General features: G+C 44.9%; 2 protein-coding genes across 3 annotated transcripts in view; one reads left to right on the forward strand and one right to left on the reverse strand.

The window, feature by feature from the left end:
• The window catches only part of RSPRY1 (ring finger and SPRY domain containing 1), a 40,342-nt gene extending 29,543 nt beyond the window's left edge, over positions 1-10,799 (reverse strand). Inside the window, exon 1 of one of the 2 annotated variants that reach the window (XM_074583432.1) lies at positions 10,641-10,799. The gene's annotated coding sequence lies outside the window, so the exon portion shown is untranslated. Of the gene's footprint in view, positions 1-9,649; positions 9,673-10,640 lie in introns of those variants that run through there. The other variant, XM_074583433.1, reaches the window with a different exon arrangement.
• Positions 10,800-11,021: 222 nt separating this feature from the next.
• Positions 11,022-26,312, forward strand: PSME3IP1 (proteasome activator subunit 3 interacting protein 1). Its single transcript, XM_074583440.1, has 7 exons — positions 11,022-11,105; positions 14,091-14,236; positions 14,415-14,513; positions 17,978-18,099; positions 22,196-22,329; positions 24,340-24,404; positions 25,561-26,312. The coding sequence occupies exons 2-7, from the start codon at positions 14,107-14,109 to the stop codon at positions 25,776-25,778; spliced, it is 768 nt and encodes a 255-aa protein (XP_074439541.1). The 5' UTR covers positions 11,022-11,105; positions 14,091-14,106; the 3' UTR covers positions 25,779-26,312.
• Positions 26,313-26,994: the final 682 nt, after the last annotated feature.

Raw genomic sequence — 26,994 nt, forward strand, 5'->3', positions numbered from 1 at the left:
TTAATGCCAGGCATAACAGCAAGTGCACAATAACAGACAAACAAGCTCTTTCCTGGTGCACTCACCTGAGAATCAATAGCTCCATCTCCTGAGACAAAGGACACATGTTTGTTTTGCTGTTAAAACACAGCTAAGGAAGAGAACTAATCTTTCACAATCCATTTAAATTCTTTTTCAGTAGTTACACCACCAAGAATCTCTGCAACTGCTTTTAAAATTTAGACGTCTTCTATTATTTCCATTGCCTACGAGAAAGCTGGGGAGGGGCTGTCTGCAAGGGCATGTAGCCATAGGACAAGGGGCAATGGTTTAAACTAGAGCAGGGTGGGTTTAGATTAGCCATGAGGAAGAAGTTCTTCACACTAAGGGTGGGGAGACACTGGCCCAGGTTGCCCAGAGAGGTGGTGGAGGCCCCATCCCTGGAGACATTCAAGGCCAGGCTGGATGAGGCTCTGAGCAACCTGATCTAGTTGAAGATGTTCCTGCTCACTGCAGGGGGTTGGACTAGATGGCTTTTAGAGGTCCCTTCCAAACCAACACATTCCATGATTCTATGATTGTAATGCCAATTGTTAACCAAAGCGTACTATTTTTTTTAAAAAAATCATGCTATTGGAGAATTTAGTGTGGTCTGTAACTTACCTTTTGTGTTTTTAATACTGCATCAAAACACTCTTTACCTCAAATATGTAATGAGCTAACAGCTAAGATTTACTAAGCACCAGCACAAGAGTAAGAACAGGTTTCCCTGGAAGGCCACTAGGGCAGAAACCCATTGCCTGCTGTCAGGGCTACCACGACATTGTGCAAACACCATTTTCTTAAACAACTAGCGCACAAGCAAAAGTAAAGTCTTCAGACTTCAGTCTTTCGGCATGGAAATACCAGCAAGAGCTAAGCTACAGGATGGAAAGAAAACAGGTTCTCCATGTTAAAAGCTGTGACCGCTTTCCCCAGGATTAGCTCGATTTTGTGTCATTCAGATGCACTGCAATGCTAGAAAGCCATGTCCCATCACTTTTGCACTCGCCTGAGGAATATTCTTGGGCAAATTTAGAAAGTGATAACAAGCCTTTGAAAGCTGTTCACAAGCGCAGGCAGATTTATAAGAGTGGTAACACTTTTATTTTACTTTGAAATGGTATTTTACTAAAAGCGTGACCCCACATTTTTAAATGCAAGAAGTGGTAATGGCAGCAGCCAGTACCCGCTTTTCAACTGGCAGCATCATCCACTCACTCTGAATTCTGGCCATCGGATGCTACTTTGGGATGCAGGGCTATGAACTTGCCAAGCATATGATCAAGAAGTAATTTTTTTTATTCTGTAAGAAGTACTTGGTATTGATACCTCTCTCTCTGAGCAGATCCTGTGGGTGCAGCAGAGAACGCCACTGCCCGACACCTCCTTCTTCACCCCAGAGCCCCTGTGGAACACCTACCAAACAGCCACCACGGCATGGTTTCCTCTAACCAAAACACCAGGCTGGGATGCTGGTAGGGCTGGACACACAGGGGAAAAGCACCGATGGGTCCCCGCCGGCAGCAGCTTTCCATGCCCCTGCACCCTTCCACCGGCCATCAGGGCCATCCCCAGCACAGCGAAGCTGCTGCTCTCCAGGCAGGCTCGACCACGTACGTGGATGCACAGTGGAGTCACAAGCTGCACAGACTGACCACCCCGCCACAGTTGGAAGTCCAAGCGGGAAAGATGGAATCGTCATGCATTGAAACGAATGCTATTTGAGCAGATTTGCACCTGCCTGGCAGCGCGGATGCCCAGGCTACCCAGGAGAGGCCTCTGCTCGATCATCCGACAGAGCACGCCAATGGAGAAGCCAGCTCCAAGTGGCATTACGATCATTTTCTCTGCAATAAGCAGCCCCAGAGTCAGTGATTCATTCCCTCAAATATTCAGCTACAGCCAACCATAATACTGCCTCATGATGGAAAAGGCCTCTCCTTTCCATGAAATGGAATGCATTGCCAAGCAAGCAAAAAGAAAAAAAAAAAAACACAAAACAACACAACTCAGGCACATGAACAAGCAGAGAGGGCTTCAGCTACTGGAACCACTCTTCCAGCTTCTGCCACTGTTACAAGAATAAGACCAGTGACTGCTCCTCTCAAGAGCAGAGAAACACAGGAGCTCCGTCAAACCACCCAGTAAAGTTGACAGCTTTTCAAATGCAAAACTGTGAGAGTTTGAGGCAGCAAGTTCCTATTAAGGTGATAAAATAATTAGAAAGATTTCCTCAGCATTTCTTTCCCAAAGAAATGATGCTCCTGAAAAGGCAGAGATGGAAATAGTTGTGATGCCACTCGGATGAAAAGTTCAAACTACCACGAGAAGGAAACACGGCTATGAATCACTGCAAGATAATTAACTTCAACACAGGAATAAGAGGGGGAAGAGCCTCATTTGCAACTACAAGCTTTTATAACACGGAGAGGATATCAGCTTTGAAATAATTGGAGTAGGTGGTGAAAACCAAGAATTTCCAGTAAACTAAATACAATTTAGATCACATTGAGCTCTGTGGTCAACCTCTCAACTCTAAGGCTTGCGCAACTAAAGAGAAAGAGCTACTTGGCGTCCAGTGTGGCTACCCCATGGCTACCACCCAGTGCACACAAGTACAGGCTTCAGGAGGAGTGAGTAAATACTGTGTTGTTTCTTTTGAATGTAGTAACCAAACATCACATTGTGAAATCTGAAGCAAACCCCTAATTCAATTCTATTTTCTTTAAAAATATCCCAGAGGGTTAAGACTAGTGTCAAAACCCAATGGGAAACAGCATTTACTGGCATGCAGTGCGTCAGCAGGACAAAGCCACTGCCAGTCATTTGCTTTCTTGCTGTAGTGAGAACACCCCAAACCGAAAGCAGGCTGACCCGGAGCTTGCCTGTTTCACAGGAAGGGGGAGAGACTGATCACCACGTCTCAAAACTTAAGTGCCTGTCAGTGAAAAGCCCCAGGGCTGTGCAGGCCTCATGCAAAAAATTAGGCTTTAACCCTACAGTCTTCTCTAGGTAATTTTAGCTTTGTCAGAAACAGGGCGTAGTCGGAGGATCTGATCTCTTGTTTGACTTGCTGTGATAATAGTCAAAGAAGAAAGCAGCAGCAGACATCAGCAGCCACCACAGTAGTTTCTTTTTCTGTAGACTCACTGTGAAAGTCAGATTATTTTTTTTTTAGTCACCTGTACGTTGGACTACTTTGCCTTTTTTACTTCCCTTAAATTTGTTTTTAAGCTGGTAGAGGGACGCTAAAATTGCAACGTGGATTTGAAGTGAACTTCACTTTCTCACTTAAACTAGTGTCTCCAATGCACGCCTAGTAAAGAGACACCCGCCCTGCCCAGGCTGTCCCTTACCTCCAGACACAGAGACACCAGTGCTCAGGGCTGCTCAGGCATCACAGCCTGTTCTCCTACAGTGCTTTCTGAAAGAGAAACCGAAGCGTTCACCACCTCCTTTTGCTTCCCCAGCTCGTTTTCTCACCTCGCCTTCACTGGGGTGGAACTGTCCTTTGTGCCACAGCCTGCAGAAAACCTCAGCTTCGCTCCCACGCTTCGAGTGTCCGAACCGCCCATCCAGCGCCGGGTATCAATCACGCAGGACGTGACTTCCCCGTTCCCTTCTCCCCAAGCTGTAGACGGGTCATTGCATTTCTTTTCTGAGACAAAGCTATGCTTTTGAGGCAGATGAATACACATCTGAGATAGTGATCGTTTAAAAGATAGCGGTATCTGACAGCTCCGGGGAAGTCGAACAAGACTCGCCTCCAGCTGGCTGACGTGGCAGAGCTGTACAAGCTCAGCAGTTGCCCAAGGAGCAGAGTATAATGCACTGCTTCAGAAGTGGCAGGAAGATAAGAATAACACCCTGCAGATGGCAGGGAACACTAATCCTACAAACTGAAGGGATACAAGCGCACTAAATAAAATTGATTAGCTATACCATATTAAGTTTTGGCACAGACATTCATTCGGAGGCTTAGAAATAAATCCTCCAATTAATTCAAGTTAATCTTCCTTGCTGCCCTGAAAGTTACAGATGTTATCAACAACAAATGATTTCGCTAAGTTTTGACAAAAACATTCAAAAATATCAGGATTCAAAATTTGAAAAAAGGACCAAGAAATTCCAGAACAGACAATACTGGGAGGAAAGTGCGGACTCTTCAGGTACCAAGCAGAGGTGCGGAACTGCAAAGAAACAACACAAACAACCCACGATGCCCTTTTTTTTTTTAAAAAAAGCTTTTTCTAGTAAATTTAATAATAGTCCATTTCAGATGGGATAAGGCTCTACCTATAACTATTATCCAGAAACCAATGAAAGAGTTCTCTTAAATTATGGGGAGAAAACTCATTGTAGTAAACTGCAATAACACAAACTTAAAGCACCTCATACATTAACAAAAGACAAACTAAAAAAGCATTTTGAGGGACAAATCAAGAGACTGAGCAGCTCACACAGTCCCTCAGTGTAGTCCTGCCACGGGAACTAGATCTAGGGATAGCACAGAGGCATCTGAGTAATCACACTGTGGGCTATGGAAAGATGCTACAGGCAGGCGCAGATTCTTGTCAGCAAACCACCAGCTTCGTGTAACTGAGCTGAAATGGTGAAATCCCAGAGTTGTGCTGTTTCTTGTCTGCAAACTAATCTTAATGCTTTTGTTTCTCCAGTTTGTCAGAGCTGGGCTCGTTTTCAAAGGAAGGTTAGGTACAGAACTACTCTGTAGAAGGCAGAACAGTCTCCTGCTGTAGACCACAGAAACGAGCCCAGATAGACGGTATGACTAAGCTATTACAAATGCATAAAAGACACTGAAAACAGTTTTGGATGTGTGAAAGATTTTGATAGCATTGCTGAAAAATTCAGTGATGCCTCAGTTAGAAGCTTGCATTGTCGGCTGTCTGACAACTGCCTCGGAGAGCAGAGCACAGAGCAGATAACGTCTAGACCCTCCTGTTCTCAGCCTCAATGACACTGGTTATCATCTCAAACATGAAAAACCTAACACCATGGCAGGAAACAGGCTGAAGAAACTTCCACTTCTTGTTAATTCAAGTGGCATCAGAGGATGGCTCAATCTTTCGGTGCCAGTAGCTGACAGCCAGTTAGTTTGGTGACCTTCCTTGCCAACCACGGAAAGCCAGCAGCTTCCTCTTTACTAGCCTAAGTTTGGGACTGCACCGGCAGAGCAGGAGATGTCCTTCCGATTCTCTTTCCTCCGGTAAGTGGATACAGCGACAGCTGCTCAAAAGCCTGCCCTCCAAGTCAAATATAACATGTAGGTCACTGGGTTAGCAAACCTGCTTCAGGAGACACTCACGGCAAATGTGATCCCTGATCTGGGGCTTCCAGAGCTGAAGTCTGCAGAACCTGATGCACAGCTCTGGGCAGGCCGCTGGAGCCCCTTATCTCACCTATTAGAAAGAAAACCAGCTTCATTTCTACCCAGTTGTCTCTTCAGGTTCTGCCTCGAGGACCTTCTCTATCTACCTCCCCAATACAAGCTTACCACAAAGCACACTGTAAGTGAGATCCTGATGCTCAGTAGGTGACCACCTGTAACCTGACTCCTGTCAGCAGCAGAGCCAGTGACTCCAGGTCTCAAAGATATCCTGCTCCTATCACTGAGCTGTGGTACTTTTTTTTTTTTTTTTTTTTTTTTTTACAGTGTTTTAAAGACCCCACCTGTATGAAGAAACTCAGAGGAAGTTGGTCAGTGGGTTTCAGAGTTCCCATGGTGGAGAAGAGGAAGGGGACTGACCACCCGAGAGACAACTCAGACAAGTGCCTGTGGGTTAGGAAGTGGGCCGAAGACAAACACATACGTGTTTCACAAGGCAGCCTAAAAATGGTTTTAAAAAAGTGCACACTCATTTTAGTTTGTTATGGCTGCACATCAAAAAAGGTAGAAAGTTCAAAAACAGTTTAAGAAGCTCTCAAAAACCTGTAACGGTATCAGGAACACAAGTCACGGTCATCTGGGACTTCAGGCGGAAGAATTTCAGGAGAATTAAGATTAAACTTAAGATACTACTTAATTAAGATTAAATTAAGATACTATTTTGCTAAATGTTCCAGAGAGGTAAAACTCTAAAGACAGAGCAACACACCTGTTGTTCAATTATTGTTATTTTTTTAATCTTTCACTCCAGGACTGACACATTGACCTGAGTTTGAGTGCATATCGTTCATATGATTCTTCATTCACACATATCATTCTTCATTCAACATTAGGTGGATGTTTTTAAAAGCAGTGAAGAATTCTAAGCCTTCTCCATTCCACCAGACACCCTTGCTTTTATAAAAAAAAGAGCATCAGCATATCTGCTGGATTTTCTTTTCCTGAAATCACTTTCTAGCAAGCCCCACTGTCTCCAGGAAGGCATAAAATACACACGAGCAGCACAGCCTTCTGGCGTGCCATTCACCAACTGTCCTCTAACCTATGATTCAAGCCACATTAGTATCAAGTTTGCGCACAAGCACTGAAGCGAGCAATCCAAAAAGCCACACCAATACTTCAGATCAAAATGTCCTCAACACCGGTCTTTCTCCTCATGTCCAGCAAAACACTCAGATATTCAGAAACTTAAAGCAATAAGGGCTTCCTATAACAAAAAAAGCCTTAGAAAGGGAGAAAAATAACTAGAGTTGCAAGTGTTTTGCATGCTTAGAAACCACTGCTTCTCCAAGGAAAAGGTTGGACTTCTCGTGGCTGATCATGGCGACTTGCTGACACCCCATTAACAAACATCCATTAATAAGTGGCAAGCAGTACCTCCACCCAGCCTTTGAGCCAGCAAGTATCCCTACCGAGCGGGCAAAGCCTGCCAAATATACCAAGTTCCCATGGCAGGGTTGGGTAAACGTCTAAAGCAGAAGCTTGGCCACAACAGTGGTAGATCAAAGTACCAGCCCACTACAAACACAGCTGGAGAGAGATTATGATGCACTGGTCAGTCGCACAACCTTATGAGTCACGCGTGATCATTTGACTTATACTAGACCTCAGTGACCTAACATAGAACAGAAAAGGAAATAAAGATCATGCTAGCACAGCCATTGCCACGCCAGCTTCACAGTCACCACGTACAAACCGGGAAGGGAAAGCAAAATGTATTGTCAGGACACAAGGAAATGCAAAGCAACATGACACAACTCTAATGAGATTCTTGAAAGACAATCCAGGGCAGCTGCCGACAGTACCGTAAAGCAAGGAATAATTTCAAAGTCTACTGAGCAATCATAAGCTCAGGAGAGGGAAAAATCCCCCCAAATCCAACCGTTTAAAATGCTGACCACAACATATTGACAATGCAGCAGAACAGGATGAACTTCATCACATTAGCTTGCCTCCAATTTACTACAGGGCAGCAGCATTTTAACTTGCTGCCTCTGTGTTGAGAGGGAAATCCAACAGCAGGTGACGAGCTCTGCTCCATTTTGTGAAGATACCACCACATATCTAAGTGACTTAAAGTGACCAATAGGAGACATTTCAAAATACAATAAGTTATCAGCTATAGGGGAGATATTGATGTGAACAGAAATTTGAATAAAGAAGCCTAAAGAGTAACAGGCTAGTAAGCATTCCACAACAAATCACCACCTTTACCACTAGCTTATTGCTTAGGCTAACAAGTATCTCCCTTTTATTCCTTAATTTTAACAAACAAGCAAAAAGCTTGAGGGAAATGGACTTTGATATCACCTAAGGGGCAGAGCATGAGAGATGCCCTACTTTATAGGAGGGAACCAAAATATTGTAAGTAATCTATTTCAGCCCATCCATGAGGCTCACAGCAAATCTAACATGCCGTGAGCCAAGACCTCCCATGTGAAAACACTGAAAACATACCAAGGAGGAGTGCTGAGAAGCTGTGCCATCATGGCCCTTCTGAGAGAAAAAATGGGCACCAAGAAAAGCACAGAAGAAGTTAACAGTGAGATTAAGGGAACCACTGAGTGATCACTGAATTACAAGGCCAGAGAGCAGGACACCAGATTGGCTAACACAAAGCGTTGCACTTGAACTCCGTGTGTAAGAAGCTAAAGGTAAACAAAAACTTCAAGGAAACCAAAAACCCCACCGATATCGCAGCTGAAGATAAGGAAGGTGCGTGGACTAGGTGAATTGGAGGTATCAGCGATCTAAAAGGTAAGTAACTGCGGCTAAGCTAACAATCAGCAATGGCAACGATAAGGGTTGTGCACAATGCAAAATATTGCATTAAAATATTCTGGAGAAGCTTCCTGCGCAAGTGATGGACAGCAGATGCTAAGAACTTTTCGAGTTAGCAGGAACTTTGAGAGAGTGTTTGGATGAAAAAGGGAGAGATGAAAAGTAACTACAGTTGTGCATCACGCAGCTGAAAAAGAACACACCAGGAGAAACACACAACCTATTCAACCAGACGTATAAATGAGAACAGCAGAGGCTGGGGCACAAAGCAGTAACAGTAATGTCCTAAAGGAAGAGACACAGGAAGGGTGCCAGCAGGAGAATGGAGCTCTTTTGCTGAGTGGGCCTCGGCAGAGGAGAACAAAGACATATGCAAAAGCACTTGCAGAGGAATGGACCAGATTTAGATCAGAGCAGCAAACAGATCAATTCTCTGCATTTGGATAAATGCAAAAGAAAAACACATTTAACAGCATCCTAGACTCTTAAAACGATATGACAAGTTTGGAGAACGCACAGTCCTGCAGAAATCCACAGTCAAAAGCAGGAGTCCAAGAGGAGACAAGACGCGAGGGAACATTTCAGACAGCTCATAGGCGATGAGAATATCCACTGTTAAAAAGATTTGTATAGTTTAGCAGGGAAATAGCAAAAAAAAAAATAATACTAAGAAGTAAACAGGGGGAGAGTCACAGTATATAAATGTATGTCGATCTCCACATGACAATGACCACGTAGCACTTATGGATGTACAGAAAATTGTAAGCAAAGCAGAAGAACCGAACTGAGGACCAGCATGAGAAAACAAAACCAAAACAAACTAATGCCTACACTGCAGGGCAAAGGGCAAAAAAATTAAAAGCCTGAGGCAAATCTAGTGCTAAGTGGAAAAAAAAAAATCTCTTGCTTACATTGAAGAAAACAAATACTGACACAGACATAAAAGGAAAAAAAACACCAAACACATCAGCATTCAGAAAACAATGCAGTATCTAGAAGGCTGAATAAATTTAGAAGAGAAAAGGCAGCTCTTATGTCCGTGCTTCCCCATGGAACAAAGTTCCCCTGCGTGAGAAATACTGATAAATGCAGGCTGAGCACCAAAATGAACTCTGGGCTAGGGGTGGATACTGAGAGATTCAGATCAAGATTTTGCAATAACAAAACACAAAATGAAAAACAAGAAAGCTACAGTCATTCTCGGGACCTACACTAACACTCTACCCAGAGGGGACACTGCACAACAGAAGATAAGAAATAGTAATATTTAAAATAAAAAAGGGGAAATGAAGGTATGCGAGATAGAAACAGCAACGAGAAGGAGAGAATCAGAGGGCTTAAAAGAGAAATTAGTGCTTGATATGGACATAATACAAAGCAGCAAAAAGACCTGCTTTATAAGCACCTCACAAAGAGAGCAAAGCAGTGCCGTGGTGTTACCGTGCTACTGGGAAAGGTGCCGCTGCCTCATCGATTGCCCAAGTATGCAAAACAAATGATCTAGATAAATAATTGCATTTGGTAGCTCATCCTCACATATCCTCTGTAAGAAAGACGAAACTTGCTCAGCGGAGATATTTTTACATCGAGAGCAGTAAATAATTTTCAGCATTCTGACTTTTTACATTAATATCAAAATACCCAAGGGCTCAATAAAATTCTTCTGAGCGTTTTTGGGTTCCCAGGAGGTCCCATAGCAGCTTGTCATCCTGTCCCCTCCACGCGCACCGAAGGGCTGTCACGAAGCCCGTGGTTTTGCAAGTCATACGGGCGCCAGGCGGATCTCCCGGAGGCGCCGGGAAGAGCCCGGAACCCCCCACGGCCCCGGGCACCGCCGGGCTCGGGGTAAGCCCCCCCCACCTCCCCGCGCCATCCACCTTCTGCCGCTTTCCTCTGCCATCTCCCAACTCAGCCCAGCTCTTACCGGCTCCAGGGCCTCCATGCGCAGCACCGGGTGCCGGCAGCCCGGCCGGGCACACGGCAAGCAGGGCTAGACGGTGGCCACCCGCTTGTTCTCAGCGGTTGCCCTCCCCGGGGGGGTCACGGGACCTCGGGGGCAGGTATGGGTGAACCCCCAGAGGAGGGGGAGTACGAGTCCCCCAAAACCTAGGGTGCCACCTACTTAAACCGGAGTGGCGGACCGCTGCCTCAGGCCGGCGGGTCTGCGCTGGCCCGGCGCCCAGCCCCGCACCGGGCAACCTCCCAGCCCTCACCCCGCCCGGTCCCTGCCGTGGCGGTACGCCTAGCTGCTAGGGAAGCTGAGGGTGGGCTGGGGACAAGCACCGCGCCCTCCCCTCAGTAACCCAAGGCCGGCCTCCAGCACACCGGGCCCATCGGAGCTGCCCCTTCCCCTCAGCGCCAGCCCACTGCCCGCTCCGCGCCACCTCAGCCCCGCGGCCGCCGCCCGAGGGCGATGCCCGCCCCCGTTTACCTCAGCTCAACCCCGCTCAGGGCTGCCGCGGGGCCCGCGCCCCAAGCCCGGCCCAGCCCACCGGCCCCGCTCCTTTGTGCCGCGGCAGCGCACGGCGGAAAGATGGAGGCCGCGCACCGCCCGGCCACGCCCCGCCCCGCCCCGCCCGGCCACGCCCCCCGCCGTCTCCCGGGCGACCCGCCCCGCCCCCGGCCTCAGCGCTTCGCCCAATGGCGGCGCGGCAACGCCCTGACGTCGCCCGGCAGCCATCCCTCCCGCACGCCCGCCGCTTCCATAAGAGTGGCGGGGATTGGCTATCAGAGGGGAGGGGCCGTCTGAGGAAGAGCTCACTCGGTTGGCTCTTGCGGGCGGAAGGGGTGGGGCGAGCGGCGGCGGCGAGCGGGGAGGGGCGGGGCGGTGCGCGGGGATCAATGGCGGCGCGCTGGGCCGGGCTGTGCCTCTTGCTGTGACGGGCCGGCGGCCGCGGTACGTGGCGGCGGTGGTGGCTCCAGCCTCGGGGGGCGGCTGGGGCAGGGCTTAGGGGCTCTGTGAGAGCGGCCGTGGATGGGCTGCGGGGTGGAGAGGGCTGGGCCCAGGCCCTGCGAGCGCGGCAGGCCGGGCGGCGGAGGAGGCCGCTCCCGGAGCGGGCCGGGGGAGGGAAGGCCGAGAGAGGAGGCGGTGAGGGCCCGGCTCAGCACAACCCGCCCTGCCCCGGAGAGGTCGACCCGCTCCCAGCGTGCCTGGGCACCGTCAGCGGCCGGTGGCAGGTCCCCGTAGCGGGTTTCAGCACCTTGGCTGGGAGTCGCTCGTCGCCTCCGGCCTGGATCTTGCACCAGGCTGGCTCCAGGCTTGGTGCACGGCACTTTACGTGATGTGCCGCGGAGGTGCGGGGAGCGCTGCCCGCGTTTCTCGCAGTGATGAGTAGAGGAGGCCGTTATTTAATGGGGTCGGGATGCACCAGGAGCTGCACACGGGTACCTGAGACATCGCCTCTGCCCCAGATCTGTTCCAGTCTAGGTGATGGGGAAGGGCTGTGAAGTTTTTGTTTTGTTTGTTTTGTTTTTGTTTTTTTTATCCTGGGAATGTTACCAGCTGATAGTATCAGAAGGTGCAGTTTACAGCTGTGACTTATATGTCTGTCACTTACAATGACAGCTATCACTCGCTAGAATAGAGTCACCAGACAAAACCATAGGTGAATGGGGCACAGTTTCCAAACACAGGTGTTTTGTCTGGTCTGGAAGATTTTGTGTGTGTTTGAGGCGCAGGAGGGCAAAGGATACAGCAAGATTAGCAAATTTTCTAAGTACAAGTGTACTTCAATGCCATGCTGCTTGGTTTTTATTTTTTTTTTCACACAGTTTTGTGCCCCAGGATGTGGTTGTCAGTAAAGTTGCACATTTGCTGAAAGACAACCAGTTTCTAGGATTGTAGTGAAAATACCGTAGCTGTATGTCTAGTCGTAACTAAACCTTAATCCACTTCAGGTAACTTGAAATGTATTGTCTAAGTGAACTGGCTGATCCAGAAAGCAAGTGTTTTGCTGTTGAAGGCTTTAGTCCCCAGATGATACTGTGCCCTTGCTGAATCCCTCTCTTTCAGTTTGTTTTTATGACTTTCTGTTGCCATTGTATTGAAACCTTTTGTTTCCTCTCCAAATGGGCGGGTTGAGATGACACAAGTGGAGAACTAGGTTATCTTGTTTATACAGCACTTGGGTAGGAAAGCTGGCCTTGTGCTTAGGACCTGTGTTCAGGAGGAAGATTAAATTTTCATCTTTTCTATAGGTTTCCAGCTTGCACCATCTTCAGAAATAATACTCAAAGAGCAGGTGCTACATGCTTTCTGGAAAGTGCACTTGTCTTAGGGTGGATTTTTGTTAGATATTAAAAAATAAACAAAAAAGAATAAAAAAAAAGTAGAAAAAAAAAAGATAAAATCACCAGCCGTTGGTTTGTCCTTTTCCCCACTTCTTAAGAGAATCGTTTTTGTCTTGTCTTTTGATAATTCCCACCTTAAGAGTGCATCCTGCTGTAACAAATATTTCTCCAGTCCTCTAACCTGGATTTCTTCTGAGACCTCAATTTGTCATTTGTGTTAGAAACAACACGCCACAGAAGTATCAGTTCTTGTAAGAATTTCAGGAGTCTGCTTCCTGCAGGAGGGATTCCTTGTGGTACAAAGGAAAGGTGATAAACTGGTTCCTTTCATTATTTGGGTTACTGCATCCCTCCCTCCCTGGAACAGTGAGTGTTCTGGGTTCTCTTCCAGTGCTGAAATGCAGGCAGGGTGAGATCCTTAAATGAATAATACTTGGCAGTGCAATTATCTGTAGTCCTTGGGGTACATGATGAAGTTATACCAAGGAAGTGAGAAGAAACTAGAAAAAAGTGTGAGGTTAGCATGACTTCAAATGAACAGCTGTGTTTGTGTTGTACTTGCATATACAGGTTTGTTGCAAGAAACAAAAATAGGCCTTAATGCTTCATTCTCTAGCATGGTGCTGGCAAAATAAATCTGGAAAGGGGACGCTTAAGACTAGCGCAGGCGGTTTGTTTCATCCTGTGCTTACAGGTGTCAAGACCATGAGTTTCCTTCTAAGGGTGACTCCTTGGAGCATCTCCACCCTACGTCTAGTATTGAAATAGGGTCCTGGTTGGTCCATACTCAGGTATTATGATCTCTTGCAGCGGAGGGTGGGTGAGAAGGGTATAAGCAGGGGCTGTACTCACTTGGTCACAAGTGCTGCGCCTGTTTTAGCCCAGCCCTGTTTTAGCCCAAGGGAATTCCCTCTTTCACGGACCTCTTGAACCCCAACAGATGGCACCCCCCCCGCCCCCATACATAGTCTGTCCAAGCCCAGCTCTCCCCAGAGCTGCAAAGAGGTGCAGAATGCTTTTGAAGCTTAGAGAGATTAGTTGCTCATTTCTGAAATCTGTTTGTTAATCACTTAAGTGTACTCATATAATTGAAAGCAGGCGAGCTTTCTTGAGCTTTCACAGGATGGGCGGAAAGAAATTATGTAAAGTGAGGGCAAAGTGTCAGATCCTTTCTCCAGAGCAGGGAGATGTAAGAACCGAAATAAAAGGATGAGAGTGTAGGTGTGGGGTTTTTCAAATTTTTCAAACGTATTTAAATTTAATTTTTATATTTATTTAAGCAAGGTAAATCCAAAGTAGGCTGGGCAAAATTCCATTAAAATGTGACTTTTAGAAACACAGCCTGAGGCAGACAACTAGCAGGGAAGACAAAATTATGAAAAAGAGTAAAGAAGGAGTAATAGGTGGTGCTATTAGTCTTAACAGTTATGCAGTCAGTAGGGATCCCAATCAGTACTTACCGTGAAGTGGTCTTTAGAGAACTGAAGTTATAAGTACAGTGAGTCTGTTTTTCAGGGTGTGTGTTAATGTCTCATGCGCTGACAAGTGAAGTCTGGCCCCCGATGTCTTTCATATTGTGTTTTTTCTAAAGGACAGTCTGTTCCACCATGGATGGGGGAGATGGTACTGCTGACCTTGTGATTAACAAGAGGTTCGTGTCTGAATCGGAGCTAGAGGAGCGGCGAAAGAGGAGGCAAGAGGAATGGGAAAAGGTCCGAAAACCTGAGGATCCAGTAGGTATGGGATATAAGAAAAGAGATTGGAGAGTAATTCACTTTTGTGAAAAATGGAACTAAAAGGTAATAGCTTGTATTCTGCAAGTCGAAAAGGTTTTCACTTGAAGGAACTAAGAATTGTTGGTGATTTAGTATTTCTAACATATGGTCTCATTTCGTGATTTGTTCCTTCCTTTCAGAATGCCCAGAGGAGGCGTATGACCCACGTTCGTTGTACGAGAGGCTTCAGGAACAGAGAGAAAAGAAGCAGCAGGAGTTTGAGGAGCAATTTAAATTCAGTAAGCACCAGAAGTTACTATTTTGAACTGAGACCCAGCAAACTTCATGTATTGTGTGCAACAGCTGTATACAATCTCTGAGGGACACAGCTGTGTGTCTGACTCTCTGAGAGATAAATTTCAGAAAAGTATAACTGAAATCTTGCATTTCTCAAGGATGGTGGGTGGTCCTGCAGATAACCTATTGCTGTGGCACCGAGACGGCACTGCACACGTGCAAAACTCAAAAGTTGCTTGCAGTTATGAAGCTGCATTCCTGTAAAGTGTGGAATACTAAGCTTATTTTGCACATTAATTAAAAAAACACCCTGATACCAATCTACAAAAAAGTGGAAATGTAATGTGTTTTTGTGACTCTTGAACTTATACTTTTAACACAAGACCATCCTATTTGAATCAATTCAAAGAAATTGTGTTCTAGCAGCTGTTAACATTTCCAACCTGTATTAGTTGACGCAAAAGTGATTTGAGGCTCAAGGTTACTATTTGGAAGAAGTAAGCATACAGGAGTTGAGTCAAAAAGTAGATATTTAGCTCTTCTAATGAAATGGAAAACTAATTTCTACTGATGTTTGAATTTCTGGTTTTATAGAAAAATCCTTTGCATTGTATCACCTGTATATGTGCTGCTGAGTGCAAAGATGATAATGAGAACTAGAAAATTATTAGTCAACCATTTTGTGAAAAAGGGGAGCTATTGGCTCTATCTAAAGAGAAGTGAGAATGATACTGTGGGACTCCATTTTAAGGTGGGTTCTGATCAATTTTGATTCTTTAGCTGGAAGCCTTACCCACTATTGTGTCCGTTAAGCTCCAGTTTGCCTAACTGTATTCTGTCTAGAATTTCTTTTCTATTTGTGATGCAAAAAAAATAATGTTTTGCCTTTAACTGTGGCTCAATCTTTGAGTTCTGTTAGGTAACACTCCCTGCCCCTGCAGATGCTACTGAGTGCATTACTGATTACCACGATTGCCTTTCCTGTTTTGTAGTACAGGCTTTTAGAATCGTTCCTGTAGCCACATTTCTTTGGGAGAAGGTAAGTGGGAGGAATTGACTAACTAAAGATCAGTGTTGGGTGGACTGTGGACCGCCAGTTTGCCTCATCAGATTTCAGCCCACTGTGGCCACTTGTGACAAGAGTTGTCCCCTAATATGCTTGAATTTGCCTTAAAACGTTCCTAAGTATTTTTTCTATCCATGGGAATTTTGGAGGAATAAAAAAATGAGTTTAGTGCACTGTGATTCCGATCGGTCAGAATTGATGATGGAGCTTGGGAGGAAAAACACCTTAATGCTGCAGAATTGTGTTTGCATAAACGCACAAATTTAGTTACTCTAAACATTTTGTGTAGATAAAACCAGTATACAGGCTAGCAGTTCCTTCTGCGACGTTATTCAGCATTGCAAGAATGTCTTCCTTTTCAAAGTAAAATAATTTTAGTAGAATGTTATAGCATTTTAAATGAAAAATAATAGTAGTAGTCTCTGAAATACGACTTTAAAAAATTTCTTTCTGAATGATTATGGTAGCCAAAATACGGATAAGTGGAAGTTATTCGCTGTCTCTTAGGTTTTGCTTGTATTTTTGGTGGTGAAAAGTGGAAAGTACAGATAGCAGCATTAATGCATTGAAATCTCCAACTGTACCTATGGGACTCTTTCCAGCTGGAGAGTTTCCAGTTTACTTCAGTAAACTTTGGTCCAAGTCATCTTTGGTGATGTGACTAAGCGATTCTTGTCCAAGTAGCCACCAGAAAACTGACTGCTATCAACCTGGATGGGAAGGGCTTCTAATAACTGTCTAAATTTATTGTTTCCCTTGCCGAGTTACGTTAGGTCTGCAATGTCTTCCCTTTGGTTCGGGAAACTGTAAACCAAGTACTGGAATGAGAAGCATCCTTGAGAGGTGATAACTGAGAAGTAAACCAGCTGCTGCTTTTAAGGCAATCCTTGCGGAATAACAGATCCCTGCTAACCCGGAGAGCAAACCTTGCTGTAGGGCATCTCAGTAACGCCAGCCATAAGCATCTCTAAGCTGCTTCTCTTCGTTTGCAGATCAGATGAGCAGAGAATGAAATGAATTCGTGTCACTTGCTTCAAAAAATGTCCAGAGTTTCCCTACTTTTGCTGTCTGTTTGAAGGGGCCCTCAGCAGCAGGAGTGATTCCTGCAAGTTACTGGTTTTTTTTAAAGGTTTACAAATGAGCTCTGCATTCTTAGAGTTGGAAGGAGTAGGGCTCGGCCTCTAAAGAGTAACCTCAAATAATAATTGATTTCTGGAGCTTTTCTGTCAAAGGCAGACGCTTGCCGATTATCAGTGTAAACGGGTTGCTTAGCTTGCTGTTGAAGTAAGTAGGACTTGACATTGTGGGTGAAGATTAAAAAAAATATGGTGACCTCGTGTAAAAGCCTAAAAATCCTCTTACAGAATTAAACTCTAATGAAGACTAAAGGTGATGTTTGGGTTAAGATTTCTGAGGATGACTACAAACAGCAAGACTTGGTCTTTCTGAAAAAAAAAAAAAAAATTATTACCTTTCTAAATAAATCATTGGATTGAGAGGTCTTGAGCATTTGCAGAACAGAAAATAAAAGACCTTCATACTGCACTAGCGCGTACTTCCTTAAAGTAGGGTAGCATGTTTAGAAATAGTTTGTTTTTATTTGGAAGTTAAGAATTGTCCTGCTTCTACTTTTTTTTTTTTTTTAAGACAGCGGTTAATCTCAGTTAAGTTACTAATTGTTTGCTTTAAGAAAATGTACTTTCTGTTTTGAGGCGAGATTGATGTGGCGAAGTAGCGTGGTTTTTTCCAGTTATCAGTTGGTTTAAGAACAGATTCTGAAGAGACAGGCTTCAACTTAGCATCTGAAACCAAAACAGCAAATATATGTGGCTATTCCTTGGTTTGTGTAACCTGTTCCAAATGGCTTTTCAGAACTGCAGAAAACCTGCTGGTGTGAAAACTGAGTCAATTTTCTTTAATTTTATCAGCAAATCCAATAGCATTTCATGCCTTCCTGTGAATTGTGTCCTGCTTTTCTCTGTAGTAATAGTGTTGTGTTCAAACTGTGTTAGTTTGTTGTAGTTTGTGTGCTCGAGTGTGTAAGAGTTCCGGCTTGTTAGTACCCTGTGTCATTAACTGGGAAGTGTTTTTACTCCTTAATTACAGAATCCAGCAGATAGCTTGTGGCGTTTGCTTTGTACCCTTTTCTCGGCCCAACAGCGTGACTGCTGGAGTACCCAGTTCGCTCTGCTCCCCGCGATCCCAGTGACTTTCTGCAAATTGTTCCACCTCGGCAGTATTAGAAATGTCATAGGCAAGATGTGGATGCTCACCTATGTTTTCTGAGGCGGTTGGAAATCGTCGGAAAACGTTCTAAGTGGATGGCAAAGTAATGCAAAATAAATGGCTGCTCCCTAAGTGGTTTTAGCTTATCAATATGCATTCTTTTCCTTTATGCAGAAAATATGGTAAGAGGCTTAGACGAAGATGAGACGCATTTCCTTGATGAGGTTTCTCGGCAGCAAGAGCTACTAGAAAAGCAACGAAGGGAAGAAGAGCTGAAAGAACTAAACGAATACAGAATATCCTTTGCATTAAAATGGCTGGTGGTTATATGGAGGAGGTTAAGAAACTGGGCTGTAGTTTGAGTCTGTCGTTGACATTCTTTCTATAAAACTCCTTTACAGAACATGTACAATGATAGACTTTTAAAGTTTAATGTTTTTATTGGATCTCCCTCTGTAAAGTTTGATATTCCCCTCCTGCCTCAACCCCCACATGTCTTTGGTACTTGTCTTTCCTTCTCCCCCTCCTCATTGTTTGGGTTCTTTGGTTGTTTGGGTTTTTCTTCCCATTATTGAGGGCATGAAATACCATAGCTAAAGAGAGAAATAGAACATAAAGGCAAAATGGCATATTACTTTTGCTTTTGTCTTCTTATTGAAAAGTAAATGTTCTTGTTTGGTTTTTTAACTGCATATTGTCTGTTTTTAAAATACCTGTTTGACCTCGTGTGTGAATTGTTCTCTCTCTTATTCTTGTATTAAGTATTAGCTGCTTTCTCCCTTGCTGATAGCTGCAGGATGAGAAATTAAATACATCTGTGCGGATGCACTGACTTTCTTCTGGGAGGTCAGTGCCCCGTGAGACTCAGCTCCTTTGGGTGATACAGACTTTTAGGCAGGACTAAGAGCAGGACAGTTTGGCTTTGCTGTTAAATGCCAAATCTTCATGAAGATGTGCTAGAAAATAATATGGGATGCTTTTTCTCTCTGATCTGTGCCAGTCAAGGGAGGTTGGAATGATCTGAGGATTTCTGTGCTAAGCTAAATGTTGGAGTTTTTTTGATGCTTACTGAATCTCTGCAGAACCTGATGGTTTCTTTGCCTCCTAATGAAAACCACTGCTTTTAAGTCATCAGTGAACAAAGCACAAGTTCTCAAGGATGCTTTAATATAAACGAAAGAGTTTGTGGACCCAAGGAGGTGACCGAAACCAGTCAGCAAATAAGGCTGAATAGTGCCATTGCTACAAAGACCTGCATTACCTTGAATAATGATTTACGACTTAGAGCATGTGTTCTGTGAAGAGCATGCAAGTTATCTCAGTAATGTGTTTATGAAAAAGCAATACTGATGCATTATTTTTCTTAACTTCAGACATAGGCTGTAGTTGGTTGATGGATTTGAAGTATTTTCTTGATTTGTTGGATCTAATCATGGGATATATTTAGTTTTGGTGATGGTTGCTTGCGGGTCTGGCTGATGCAGGGCTGTGCAGTCGAAGATTGTGCTGCAGAAGCAGCTGACAGCTCTAGTTAGGTCACGTACGCTTGGGGTGAACCATACCGGCCCCGAGGGAATCTTACGTTGTCTTGAATTAGCTACATAACCCACTGATTGCTGAATTTACCGAGCAGGGCCTGTTCAAGACGTGCAGGCCATCTAATCTCAGTCTTTGCAGTCTTAGTAAGATCATCTGGCTCTGTATCTGGCATCTTGCTGTAAATTAAACTGTAGAACTTAGTGCTGATGGGGCGGAGGGAGGGCAGATGTTTTAAGGTCGCCTCATCTCACAAGCAACTGAAAAGTTTTGCCCACTCCGTTTCCTTTTTTAAAATTTTTAATGTTTTTGATTTAACCGTAGCATTTCAAGCAACCTCAGAGCAACTTGCAAAACAACTCATCTGTGTTTGAAATTTGCTGGCGTTATTCTTTTAAAATGCAAAAGGTGGTTTTGCACCTGCAGGTTGTTGCTGATGTTACGGTGACAAAAAGCAGTGGGTCCTGGGTAAACGTGCTGGATCTGTAGGTACTGTTTAAGTGATCTTCCAAACGAATAAGAGGAATGTCAACCCAGTGGGTTTGATTATTTGGTCTTTTTCCTGGTACAACATCCAATAAGCTCCCCAGAGGCATTAATTTCACGGTAAAAATCTACATCAATATTCGAGTATGGAGCTTTTTTCTTTCTTTTTTTCCTTCATTTTTTTAGGTTGAAAAATCATGAAATCATATATAGCTTAAGGATAAACATGCCTTGGAATATTTTAATGCGCTCTCAAGCATAAGAAATTCGTATGCATGGATGCATAGGAATTTTACTTCCTCCTACGTAAACAGCTAGTGTTTTTTACTCCTTACCCTATCCAGACCCCACTGGTCTGACAGAGTTTAAAAATTTACAGTTTGTTTGTTTGGTTTTTTTTAAGCCAGTTACAAGAAGTGTTTGAGAACAACATGCTCTTGTCTTAAATCCTATGTAAGCGTAGGACAAGTACCCCTGCAAGAAGCGGGCTTTACTGTAGGACAGCTCTTTTAATGCAGTTGATATTTAGGCTTGAGAGGTTTATTTCTAATGTAGTCTTCCTGAGAGGGGACACTTCTTGGCAAGGTATAGCGTTACATGTGCTAATGGCGGTACATATAAAATCTCTGTTAAAAATGTGCCATGTCTCTGGTAGTTGAGTGTTAGGAGAATGGCATCCTGGGTGCAAGTATAAAGCCTTTAATCCAGTATTTTTTTAAAGGAAAAGTCTTTGAGTTCCTCAGCCAGGCTTTTGTAGTGCAGTGTTAGAATATAACAAGGTAATGAACCTAAACGTGGAAGTTGAACAGTGCAGTGCGTGGAATCGTGTGTTGCAACATCAAACCATGTTCGACACACCGAGCTTTCAGATTGCTTCTGATAGCCACAGGATGGCACTCCTGTGACATCCTAAAAAATAAATAGCATTGAATGGTCTGGTTTTGGCTGAGAGGACTTCCAGTTGAGGTAGGGAGCAGTCTGGGTTACTGCTGTATCCTTAGGAAAATCAAATAAGGAATGGCATTTGAATGCTCCTAATGGTAAAGTGATTGGAGACTTCGAGTGTGTCACTTCAAAGGAAGGTGTAAGAGTTTTGGATTTGCAGACGTTCAGTGGGGCAAAAAAACCTGTGACATAAAATATATGGTCCATCAACATGAAATTCACTATCCAGTATTTGTCTGCAATAACTGGGACAGGTTTCACAGGGTGAAACTCCAGCTTGTCACCTGGTCAGTGGGATTGTAGTCAGAGAAGAAACTGGTAGTAAGCTAGATTTAGGGTTATAAACAACTACCCTTTTAAATGAGGTTGATTTGCCTTTGCTATGAGCAGTTTAAAAAATTTTGCAGCAGCTTTTTTGACTCCCCTGGCACCCCATTAACAAACAGGACCTTTGATGGGCCTCGCTTCATCAGATACAGCTGGACATTAACTGTTATCAGGGACGGGACTAGATCCTGCTGCAGAAGGAGACCTGTCTAGTGTGTGCGCAGGGTGAGTGTGCCTTAATGACAGACCAAGCTCCTTCTTATCCCGTCTGAGAACCTGCTTAAGCTTCTCCACCTCATTAGAGGTTTCAGCTGCATCCCACCTTGCTAACACTCTTTTAAGCTACTTAGTTTTTCTGTGCAGTCGCAGTCTTTTGGGTGAGTCTTGGATCACACGCGCCCTTTAATCACATCTGCCTCCTTCCTCCTGGAGTTGGTGTTCAAACCGGCAGCGATAGCCTTGTGGCCCTTATGTAGAGATGAGCTGAAAAGTCAGGATGAGAAATACCAAAATAGAAAATTGAACTGTTTTGCTTTGGTAGGCTAAAATCTGCTGCGCTCAGCAAAAAGAGGGTTTGAGGAGTGGAAGTGAGCCCACGTATCGCTATTTAGGTTTTTTTGGTAAGGATTAGGGGTTGAAGCAGCAGATTTTGAATTGTAAATTTGCTGATCTCTGTAGAAGTGGAAAGTACTGCATTGCCCTTTTACTTATTTATTATTATTTATTTTTGGTCCAGCCTGACCTTTTTGCTTTTCTAAGACCTGTAGGAAAAGGCAGGACGATGGGTGTGTTTACGGGTGCTGAATGCGGTGTGTGGTGTGCATTTTGGACTCCAGAAAAGCAGCTCCTAGTCTGCTGCCTGGACGTCTTTACAGGGAGAGCTGGTATTGATCCCTCAGAGAGCTCCACACCCAGAGGGCGAAGTCTCTTCTGGTTTGGCCAAAGATGCCAGCTAAATGTCATTACAAATAAGTTTATTTTGATAGAATATGTGAATGAACTTTGGTCGCTGCTGTCAGCAGAGCTGGCTAAATATATCGGAGAGGAAGTGTCTGTTCTCTCCATTCCTTCCTCGTTGATCCTTAACCCTTAATTCACAGCACTCTCACCAAAGTGGGAGTCAGTATGGACCCAAAGAAGGAAACTGAGAAGAAATTGCCCATGAAGTCAGTGGAAAACAAGAACAAATTCTCTCAGGCAAAGCTGTTGGCAGGAGCTGTGAAACACAGAAGGTTAGTTTCACACCTCTATAAATTCATGAGGAACGGAATCCAGTTAGCAGTGTAAAGGGAGGCAGGCCAAAACTGCCTCCAGAGAGCGAGCTGTAAACCTTAGCCCTAAAGAAAAAAAGGGGGGAGGTATAAGAAAAGACCAGCCTTGTTTCTATAGGCTCTCACAAACTGTGGGAAAAACATGAAGCAATTGAAATAGATAAGTGTGTGTAAAGCAAGTGGGTAGACTCTTCACTCTAGACTGCCAGGCTTGGGCAATCCTGTTTGGGGATCTAGAGGGAATCTATTTTACAGCTCTATTTGTAGATACCAGTGTCACCTCACTCGTGTAGTTTTGCTCAGGTTTGCATAATCTATCAGCCGATTTTATCTGTGTCTAAAATGGATTGTTTTAATCGCTTCTGGGGGGCGGCATGGGGGAGACATAGGTTACAAGAGAAGAGCTTTGTGTACCAATTTGATCCCGAGGGCATCAGGCAAACTTCCCTTGTTTCTCGCTGATTTGTGCTGGTGCATCAACACCCTTCCCATCCCAGGGAGATGGCAGCCGGGTTTGTGATCTCTTTACTGTTTTGATCTTGGCCTGCAAATGCAGCTGCTGGTCTGCTACAGGTTATGGAGAATCTAGGCATGTGGGACCACAGATGAGTCGTCTAATACTTAAGATGATTACCGACATCTAGAAGTTCAGTCAGTGTTTTTGAATCTCTCCTAGAGAATGAGAGATTATTTTAGACGCTTATCTTGTAGGGTGATGTTTAGCTTCCAGTACAGCAGTAATTGCATGTCTGGAAACTGAAGTAAGCGCTTCCACCACCTGATGTGTGGGGGGTTGGGTAGTTGTTTGGGTTTTTGGAGGGCAGAGAAGAGAACGCCTGAACTGATAAGAAGCAGCCAACAATACTTTTTTTTCTTGTAACTACTGGTACTTAACACGGTAGGATGTAGAGAAGGAGCTGGCATGTGCGTAATGGCACATCTAAAGTCTGCAGATGGCATCTATTTGAAGAGAGCATCTTAACTGACATGTCAGTGCCATCACACACTTGCTTTGCAGTCTTCTATTTTTGCCATCTGATCTTTTGTCACAAACTGGCCAAAACCAAGTGTAGCATGAGCTCAACATCTGCTCTCTGAGCTTTGTAGTTTCCTGTAGAGGTGTTATTACTATTAAAACCTCCCTACACAGAATAGCCTTTCATCTGTACTGCATGTTCTGACGGGGACAGAAAAGAGTTAATGCATAAAAACGCTCGTACTTCATTAGTTCATCACAGCTGAAGCTGGGAAGCATTTGTTTATGTGGATGGCTTAGGGTTGGGAACATGCGAGAGGGGGGAAAAAGAAACTGAGCGGTGACAAGAAAGAGCTATGGAAATTCTGAAGCATCAGAAGCCCAAGTAACGCTCTTCTCCCCCAACACCGCTTTGGACCCAAAAAGAACCACTTTCTTTTTTAGCTCAGACACTGCAGCTGCATGTGAACTGATGCAAAAGCTACCAGGTGTCTTACTGGGTGCAAGATTTCTAGGTGTTTTGGAGCAGGCGCTCTAGGTGTTTGAATGAAGGGAAGGAAACCCTGGGAGGGGAAGGACATAGGTGTTGCAGCAGCGAGCATGGTCATCATCCGCTTGTGCAAGCCTGTGGTCTGTGGGGTGGCTGAAGCTCAGGTAGTTGTTCCTGATCTCCTGTGGGGTACTTCCAGCTGCAGAGGCGGCTCTGGGTTGCTGTGCGAGAGGTCTGACTTGGACTCCCAGAGGCACGTTTCTGTTTCCCAGGTTAACAGTCGCTGCTTGCGGTGTAGGTGTTGACTCTTTCTAGGATCCTGCATGTTCCCCAAGGAGCCCCAGCTAACAGCAGTTAGAAGTGCTGGTGGTCATCAGGGGACCCTGTTGGCATTCATTGCAGCATTTGAGGCAAAGATGTGACTTTAACTTCACAGTAATTAAGTGGTTGCTTATGAGGAACAAGACGCTTTCTTCTTTTTTTTTTCCCCTCCCTCCCCCCACAGTTCAGATGGTGGTAACAGTGTGAAGAGGTTGAAACTAGAGACCGATCATGACGAAAAGAATCAAGGTACGTCTTGATTTCTCCATGTGGGAAGCTGCCTGTCTCTCACCTGAACAGCAACTGACTTGGTGTTAGATCTGATAGAGGATTTGCTTTTCTGCTCCTTCATTATGCAAGACAGCACAGACCGCGGTTGGCATGTTCTCCCTTAAAGCAGTAGGAATGGTAACTATAGGCGCTGGCAGCCTTCAGAGAACATAGGGCTGGAGGGAACCTGTGCAGGTCATCAGACCATCCCCTGCCCAAACCATTCCTGGCAGGTGTTTGTCTAAGCTGCTCTTAAATCTCCACACATAGAAATTCCGCACCCTCCTTAGGCAGTTTATTCTAATGCTTAACTGATTTTTACCTGTAAAGAGTTTTACCTTATACCTAATAGGGCTCTCCTTAGCTGCCTTTCGAGCCTAGCGCTTGTTCTGTCAACAGGAGACACAGAGAACAGATCGTCCCCTCCCTCTTCACAGCTGCGTTTGATACGTTTGTATACCTCCACTATTAGCTTTTCATGCCATGAAGTGATCTTGTCCATCCTGAAACCAATTTGTTTCAGAAAATTACGGGGAAGTAGAAGAAGAATTAAGTTGCATTTCAGTCTTAGCTGTCAGGGCTGCGGTTGACTTGCTGTCAAGATAACTCTGACACAGATAGGGTGAGCTGCAATTGTGTAATGACAACCCAAGGCGCTTCCTGAATCTCCTTCTGTTCAGTAAACTTTCAGAACACTGGAAATAATTAATTAGCTGTGGAAGAGGGGAGATGTTGACTAGCAGAGCAATGGAATAAAACTTCTCCCCAACTATGCTGTCATATCACAAAAAATTATTCAATTACACAAAGCAGAGCTATTTATTCTTATTTAGTGGGTTTGGTACTTGACAAGCATCAAACTTGACAACTTCAGAATAAAATTCTGTAATGGCAGCATAGAGCTGGGCTTAAACTAGTGATGAAGGAAAAAAAAAAAAAAAATCCCCTGAGGTAACAAGTCCTTCCTGTCAGAATAGTTTTAGTGCAGCATAAAGCTGCCTTACGCTTTAATTAAATCCTGCAATCATCCACCGCTGATGTGGTGATAGCAGGTGAATGACGCGCGGCAGTTCCTGGGCTCGTTAAAAGCCTTTTCCTGCACTCTCGTTTTTTGACTGAGGTACCTCTCTTTCAGAAAAACCATCCTGTGTCCCCTTGGGGAGCAGCTCGGTGGGAGGCTCCACGGTCCACTGTCCCTCCGCAGCCGTGTGCATCGGGATCCTGCCTGGCCTGGGCGCCTACTCAGGAAGCAGCGATTCCGAGTCCAGCTCGGACAGCGAAGGCACTATTAATTCCACTGGAAAGATCGTCTCTTCTGTCTTTCGTAGCAACAGTTTCTTTGATGGTCCATAACGAAATCCCTCCGTGTGTAATGTAGTGCAGAGTATCTTCCAAAGCCCTGATGGATGCTTGATGCATCCTTCTGCCCCAAATGTAATCTTTCTAGCTAACCTCTCAACTTGAATACACTCAGATACTCCTAAAATAACTCATTATGTCTTCCCGCCCCCCCCCCCCAACTTTCCATTTCTGGGGTGCATACTGAGCCTGGAAGAAAGGCTGCCATCCTAAACCAGAAGGCACACCTAGTAATGTAATAAAGGTCTGAGGGTAGGGAGGAGAGAGCTTTATCTTTTAAAATTCTTAGGGAAAGAAAGAATTCTGGATACAAGACTAACAGACAAAAAAATACTCTTGAGGCAGTGAAATTCACTTGAGGCAGTGAAGTCTTGTAGAAACAGCCATGTGTTCTGTTTTAAAATGTCATTTTTATTCTGTATTTGAGAAATGGGGGCAGAACAAAAATGAAGCAGATGGTGAAGTGTAGATTGCCATGACACTGTAAAGAAGTTTTAGTGTTACATGATTAAAGACATTCTGAATGCATTTTTTTTTTTTTATCTCTGCTTGTGCCATTCATAATTGTTCCCGTTCCATTAAGCAATTTCTGCGCTACCCGACCAGCCCCTTCCTCAAACCGCCACCCGGGAGAAGTGCAAGCCAGCCTCCTACAAATGCAGAGATGGTGATGGAAGACTCTTGTTCCGAGTGAGTTGAGAGGAGCTGCAGTTGGCTCTTCTGCTCAAAGCCATTCCTCTTGGCACCGGCGCTCGACAGGTCCTTCACCTTTCCTGCGGCAGCGTCCTGACGAGCATGAGTGCGGAGTGGGTGGGATACCCCGGTTCAGCCAGACCTCTTTGTGTGGAAGCTGGAGAACTCCACCGTCCTTGGCAGTGGTTTTTGAAGTTGTGCTGGATTTAGGAAACCTGACATGGGAATGCTTATGGGTGGCGTGGAGTGGGGAGCCAGGCATGAGCAAGAAGTAGGCTGTGAAAGATTGGGGGCCCGTCCTTTTCATCTGTGTGCAGACAGTGCTGGCGGGAGGTCAGTGGGGTGGAACAGCTCCGCGCGGCCGCTCAGAGGTGGAAGAGCCTTTGTGACTCTCCTTCACAGCAGTCCTGCGCTACGTACTACTCCGAAGTGTGCGCGCTTCTGAGAAAGCAGCCGATGGGTGCAGACTGAAGGGCAGTTACCTGAACTCCGCAACTCAGAAGAGAGCAGCTGGGAG

The sequence above is a fragment of the Larus michahellis genome, chromosome 4, assembly GCF_964199755.1.
Source record: "Larus michahellis chromosome 4, bLarMic1.1, whole genome shotgun sequence".
Lineage (NCBI taxonomy): Eukaryota > Metazoa > Chordata > Aves > Charadriiformes > Laridae > Larus > Larus michahellis.

What these genes read in the sequence shown, in the direction of transcription:
- PSME3IP1 (XM_074583440.1), top strand. Translation starts at nt 14,107, where the DNA reads ATGGATGGGGGAGATGGTACTGCTGACCTTGTGATTAACAAGAGGTTC. An exon ending in TGAGGAGCAATTTAAATTCA is followed by an intron (nt 14,514 to 17,977) that starts GTAAGCACCAGA and finishes TCCTTTATGCAG; the next exon opens with AAAATATGGTAAGAGGCTTA. An exon ending in AAGAACTAAACGAATACAGA is followed by an intron (nt 18,100 to 22,195) that starts ATATCCTTTGCA and finishes CCCTTAATTCAC; the next exon opens with AGCACTCTCACCAAAGTGGG.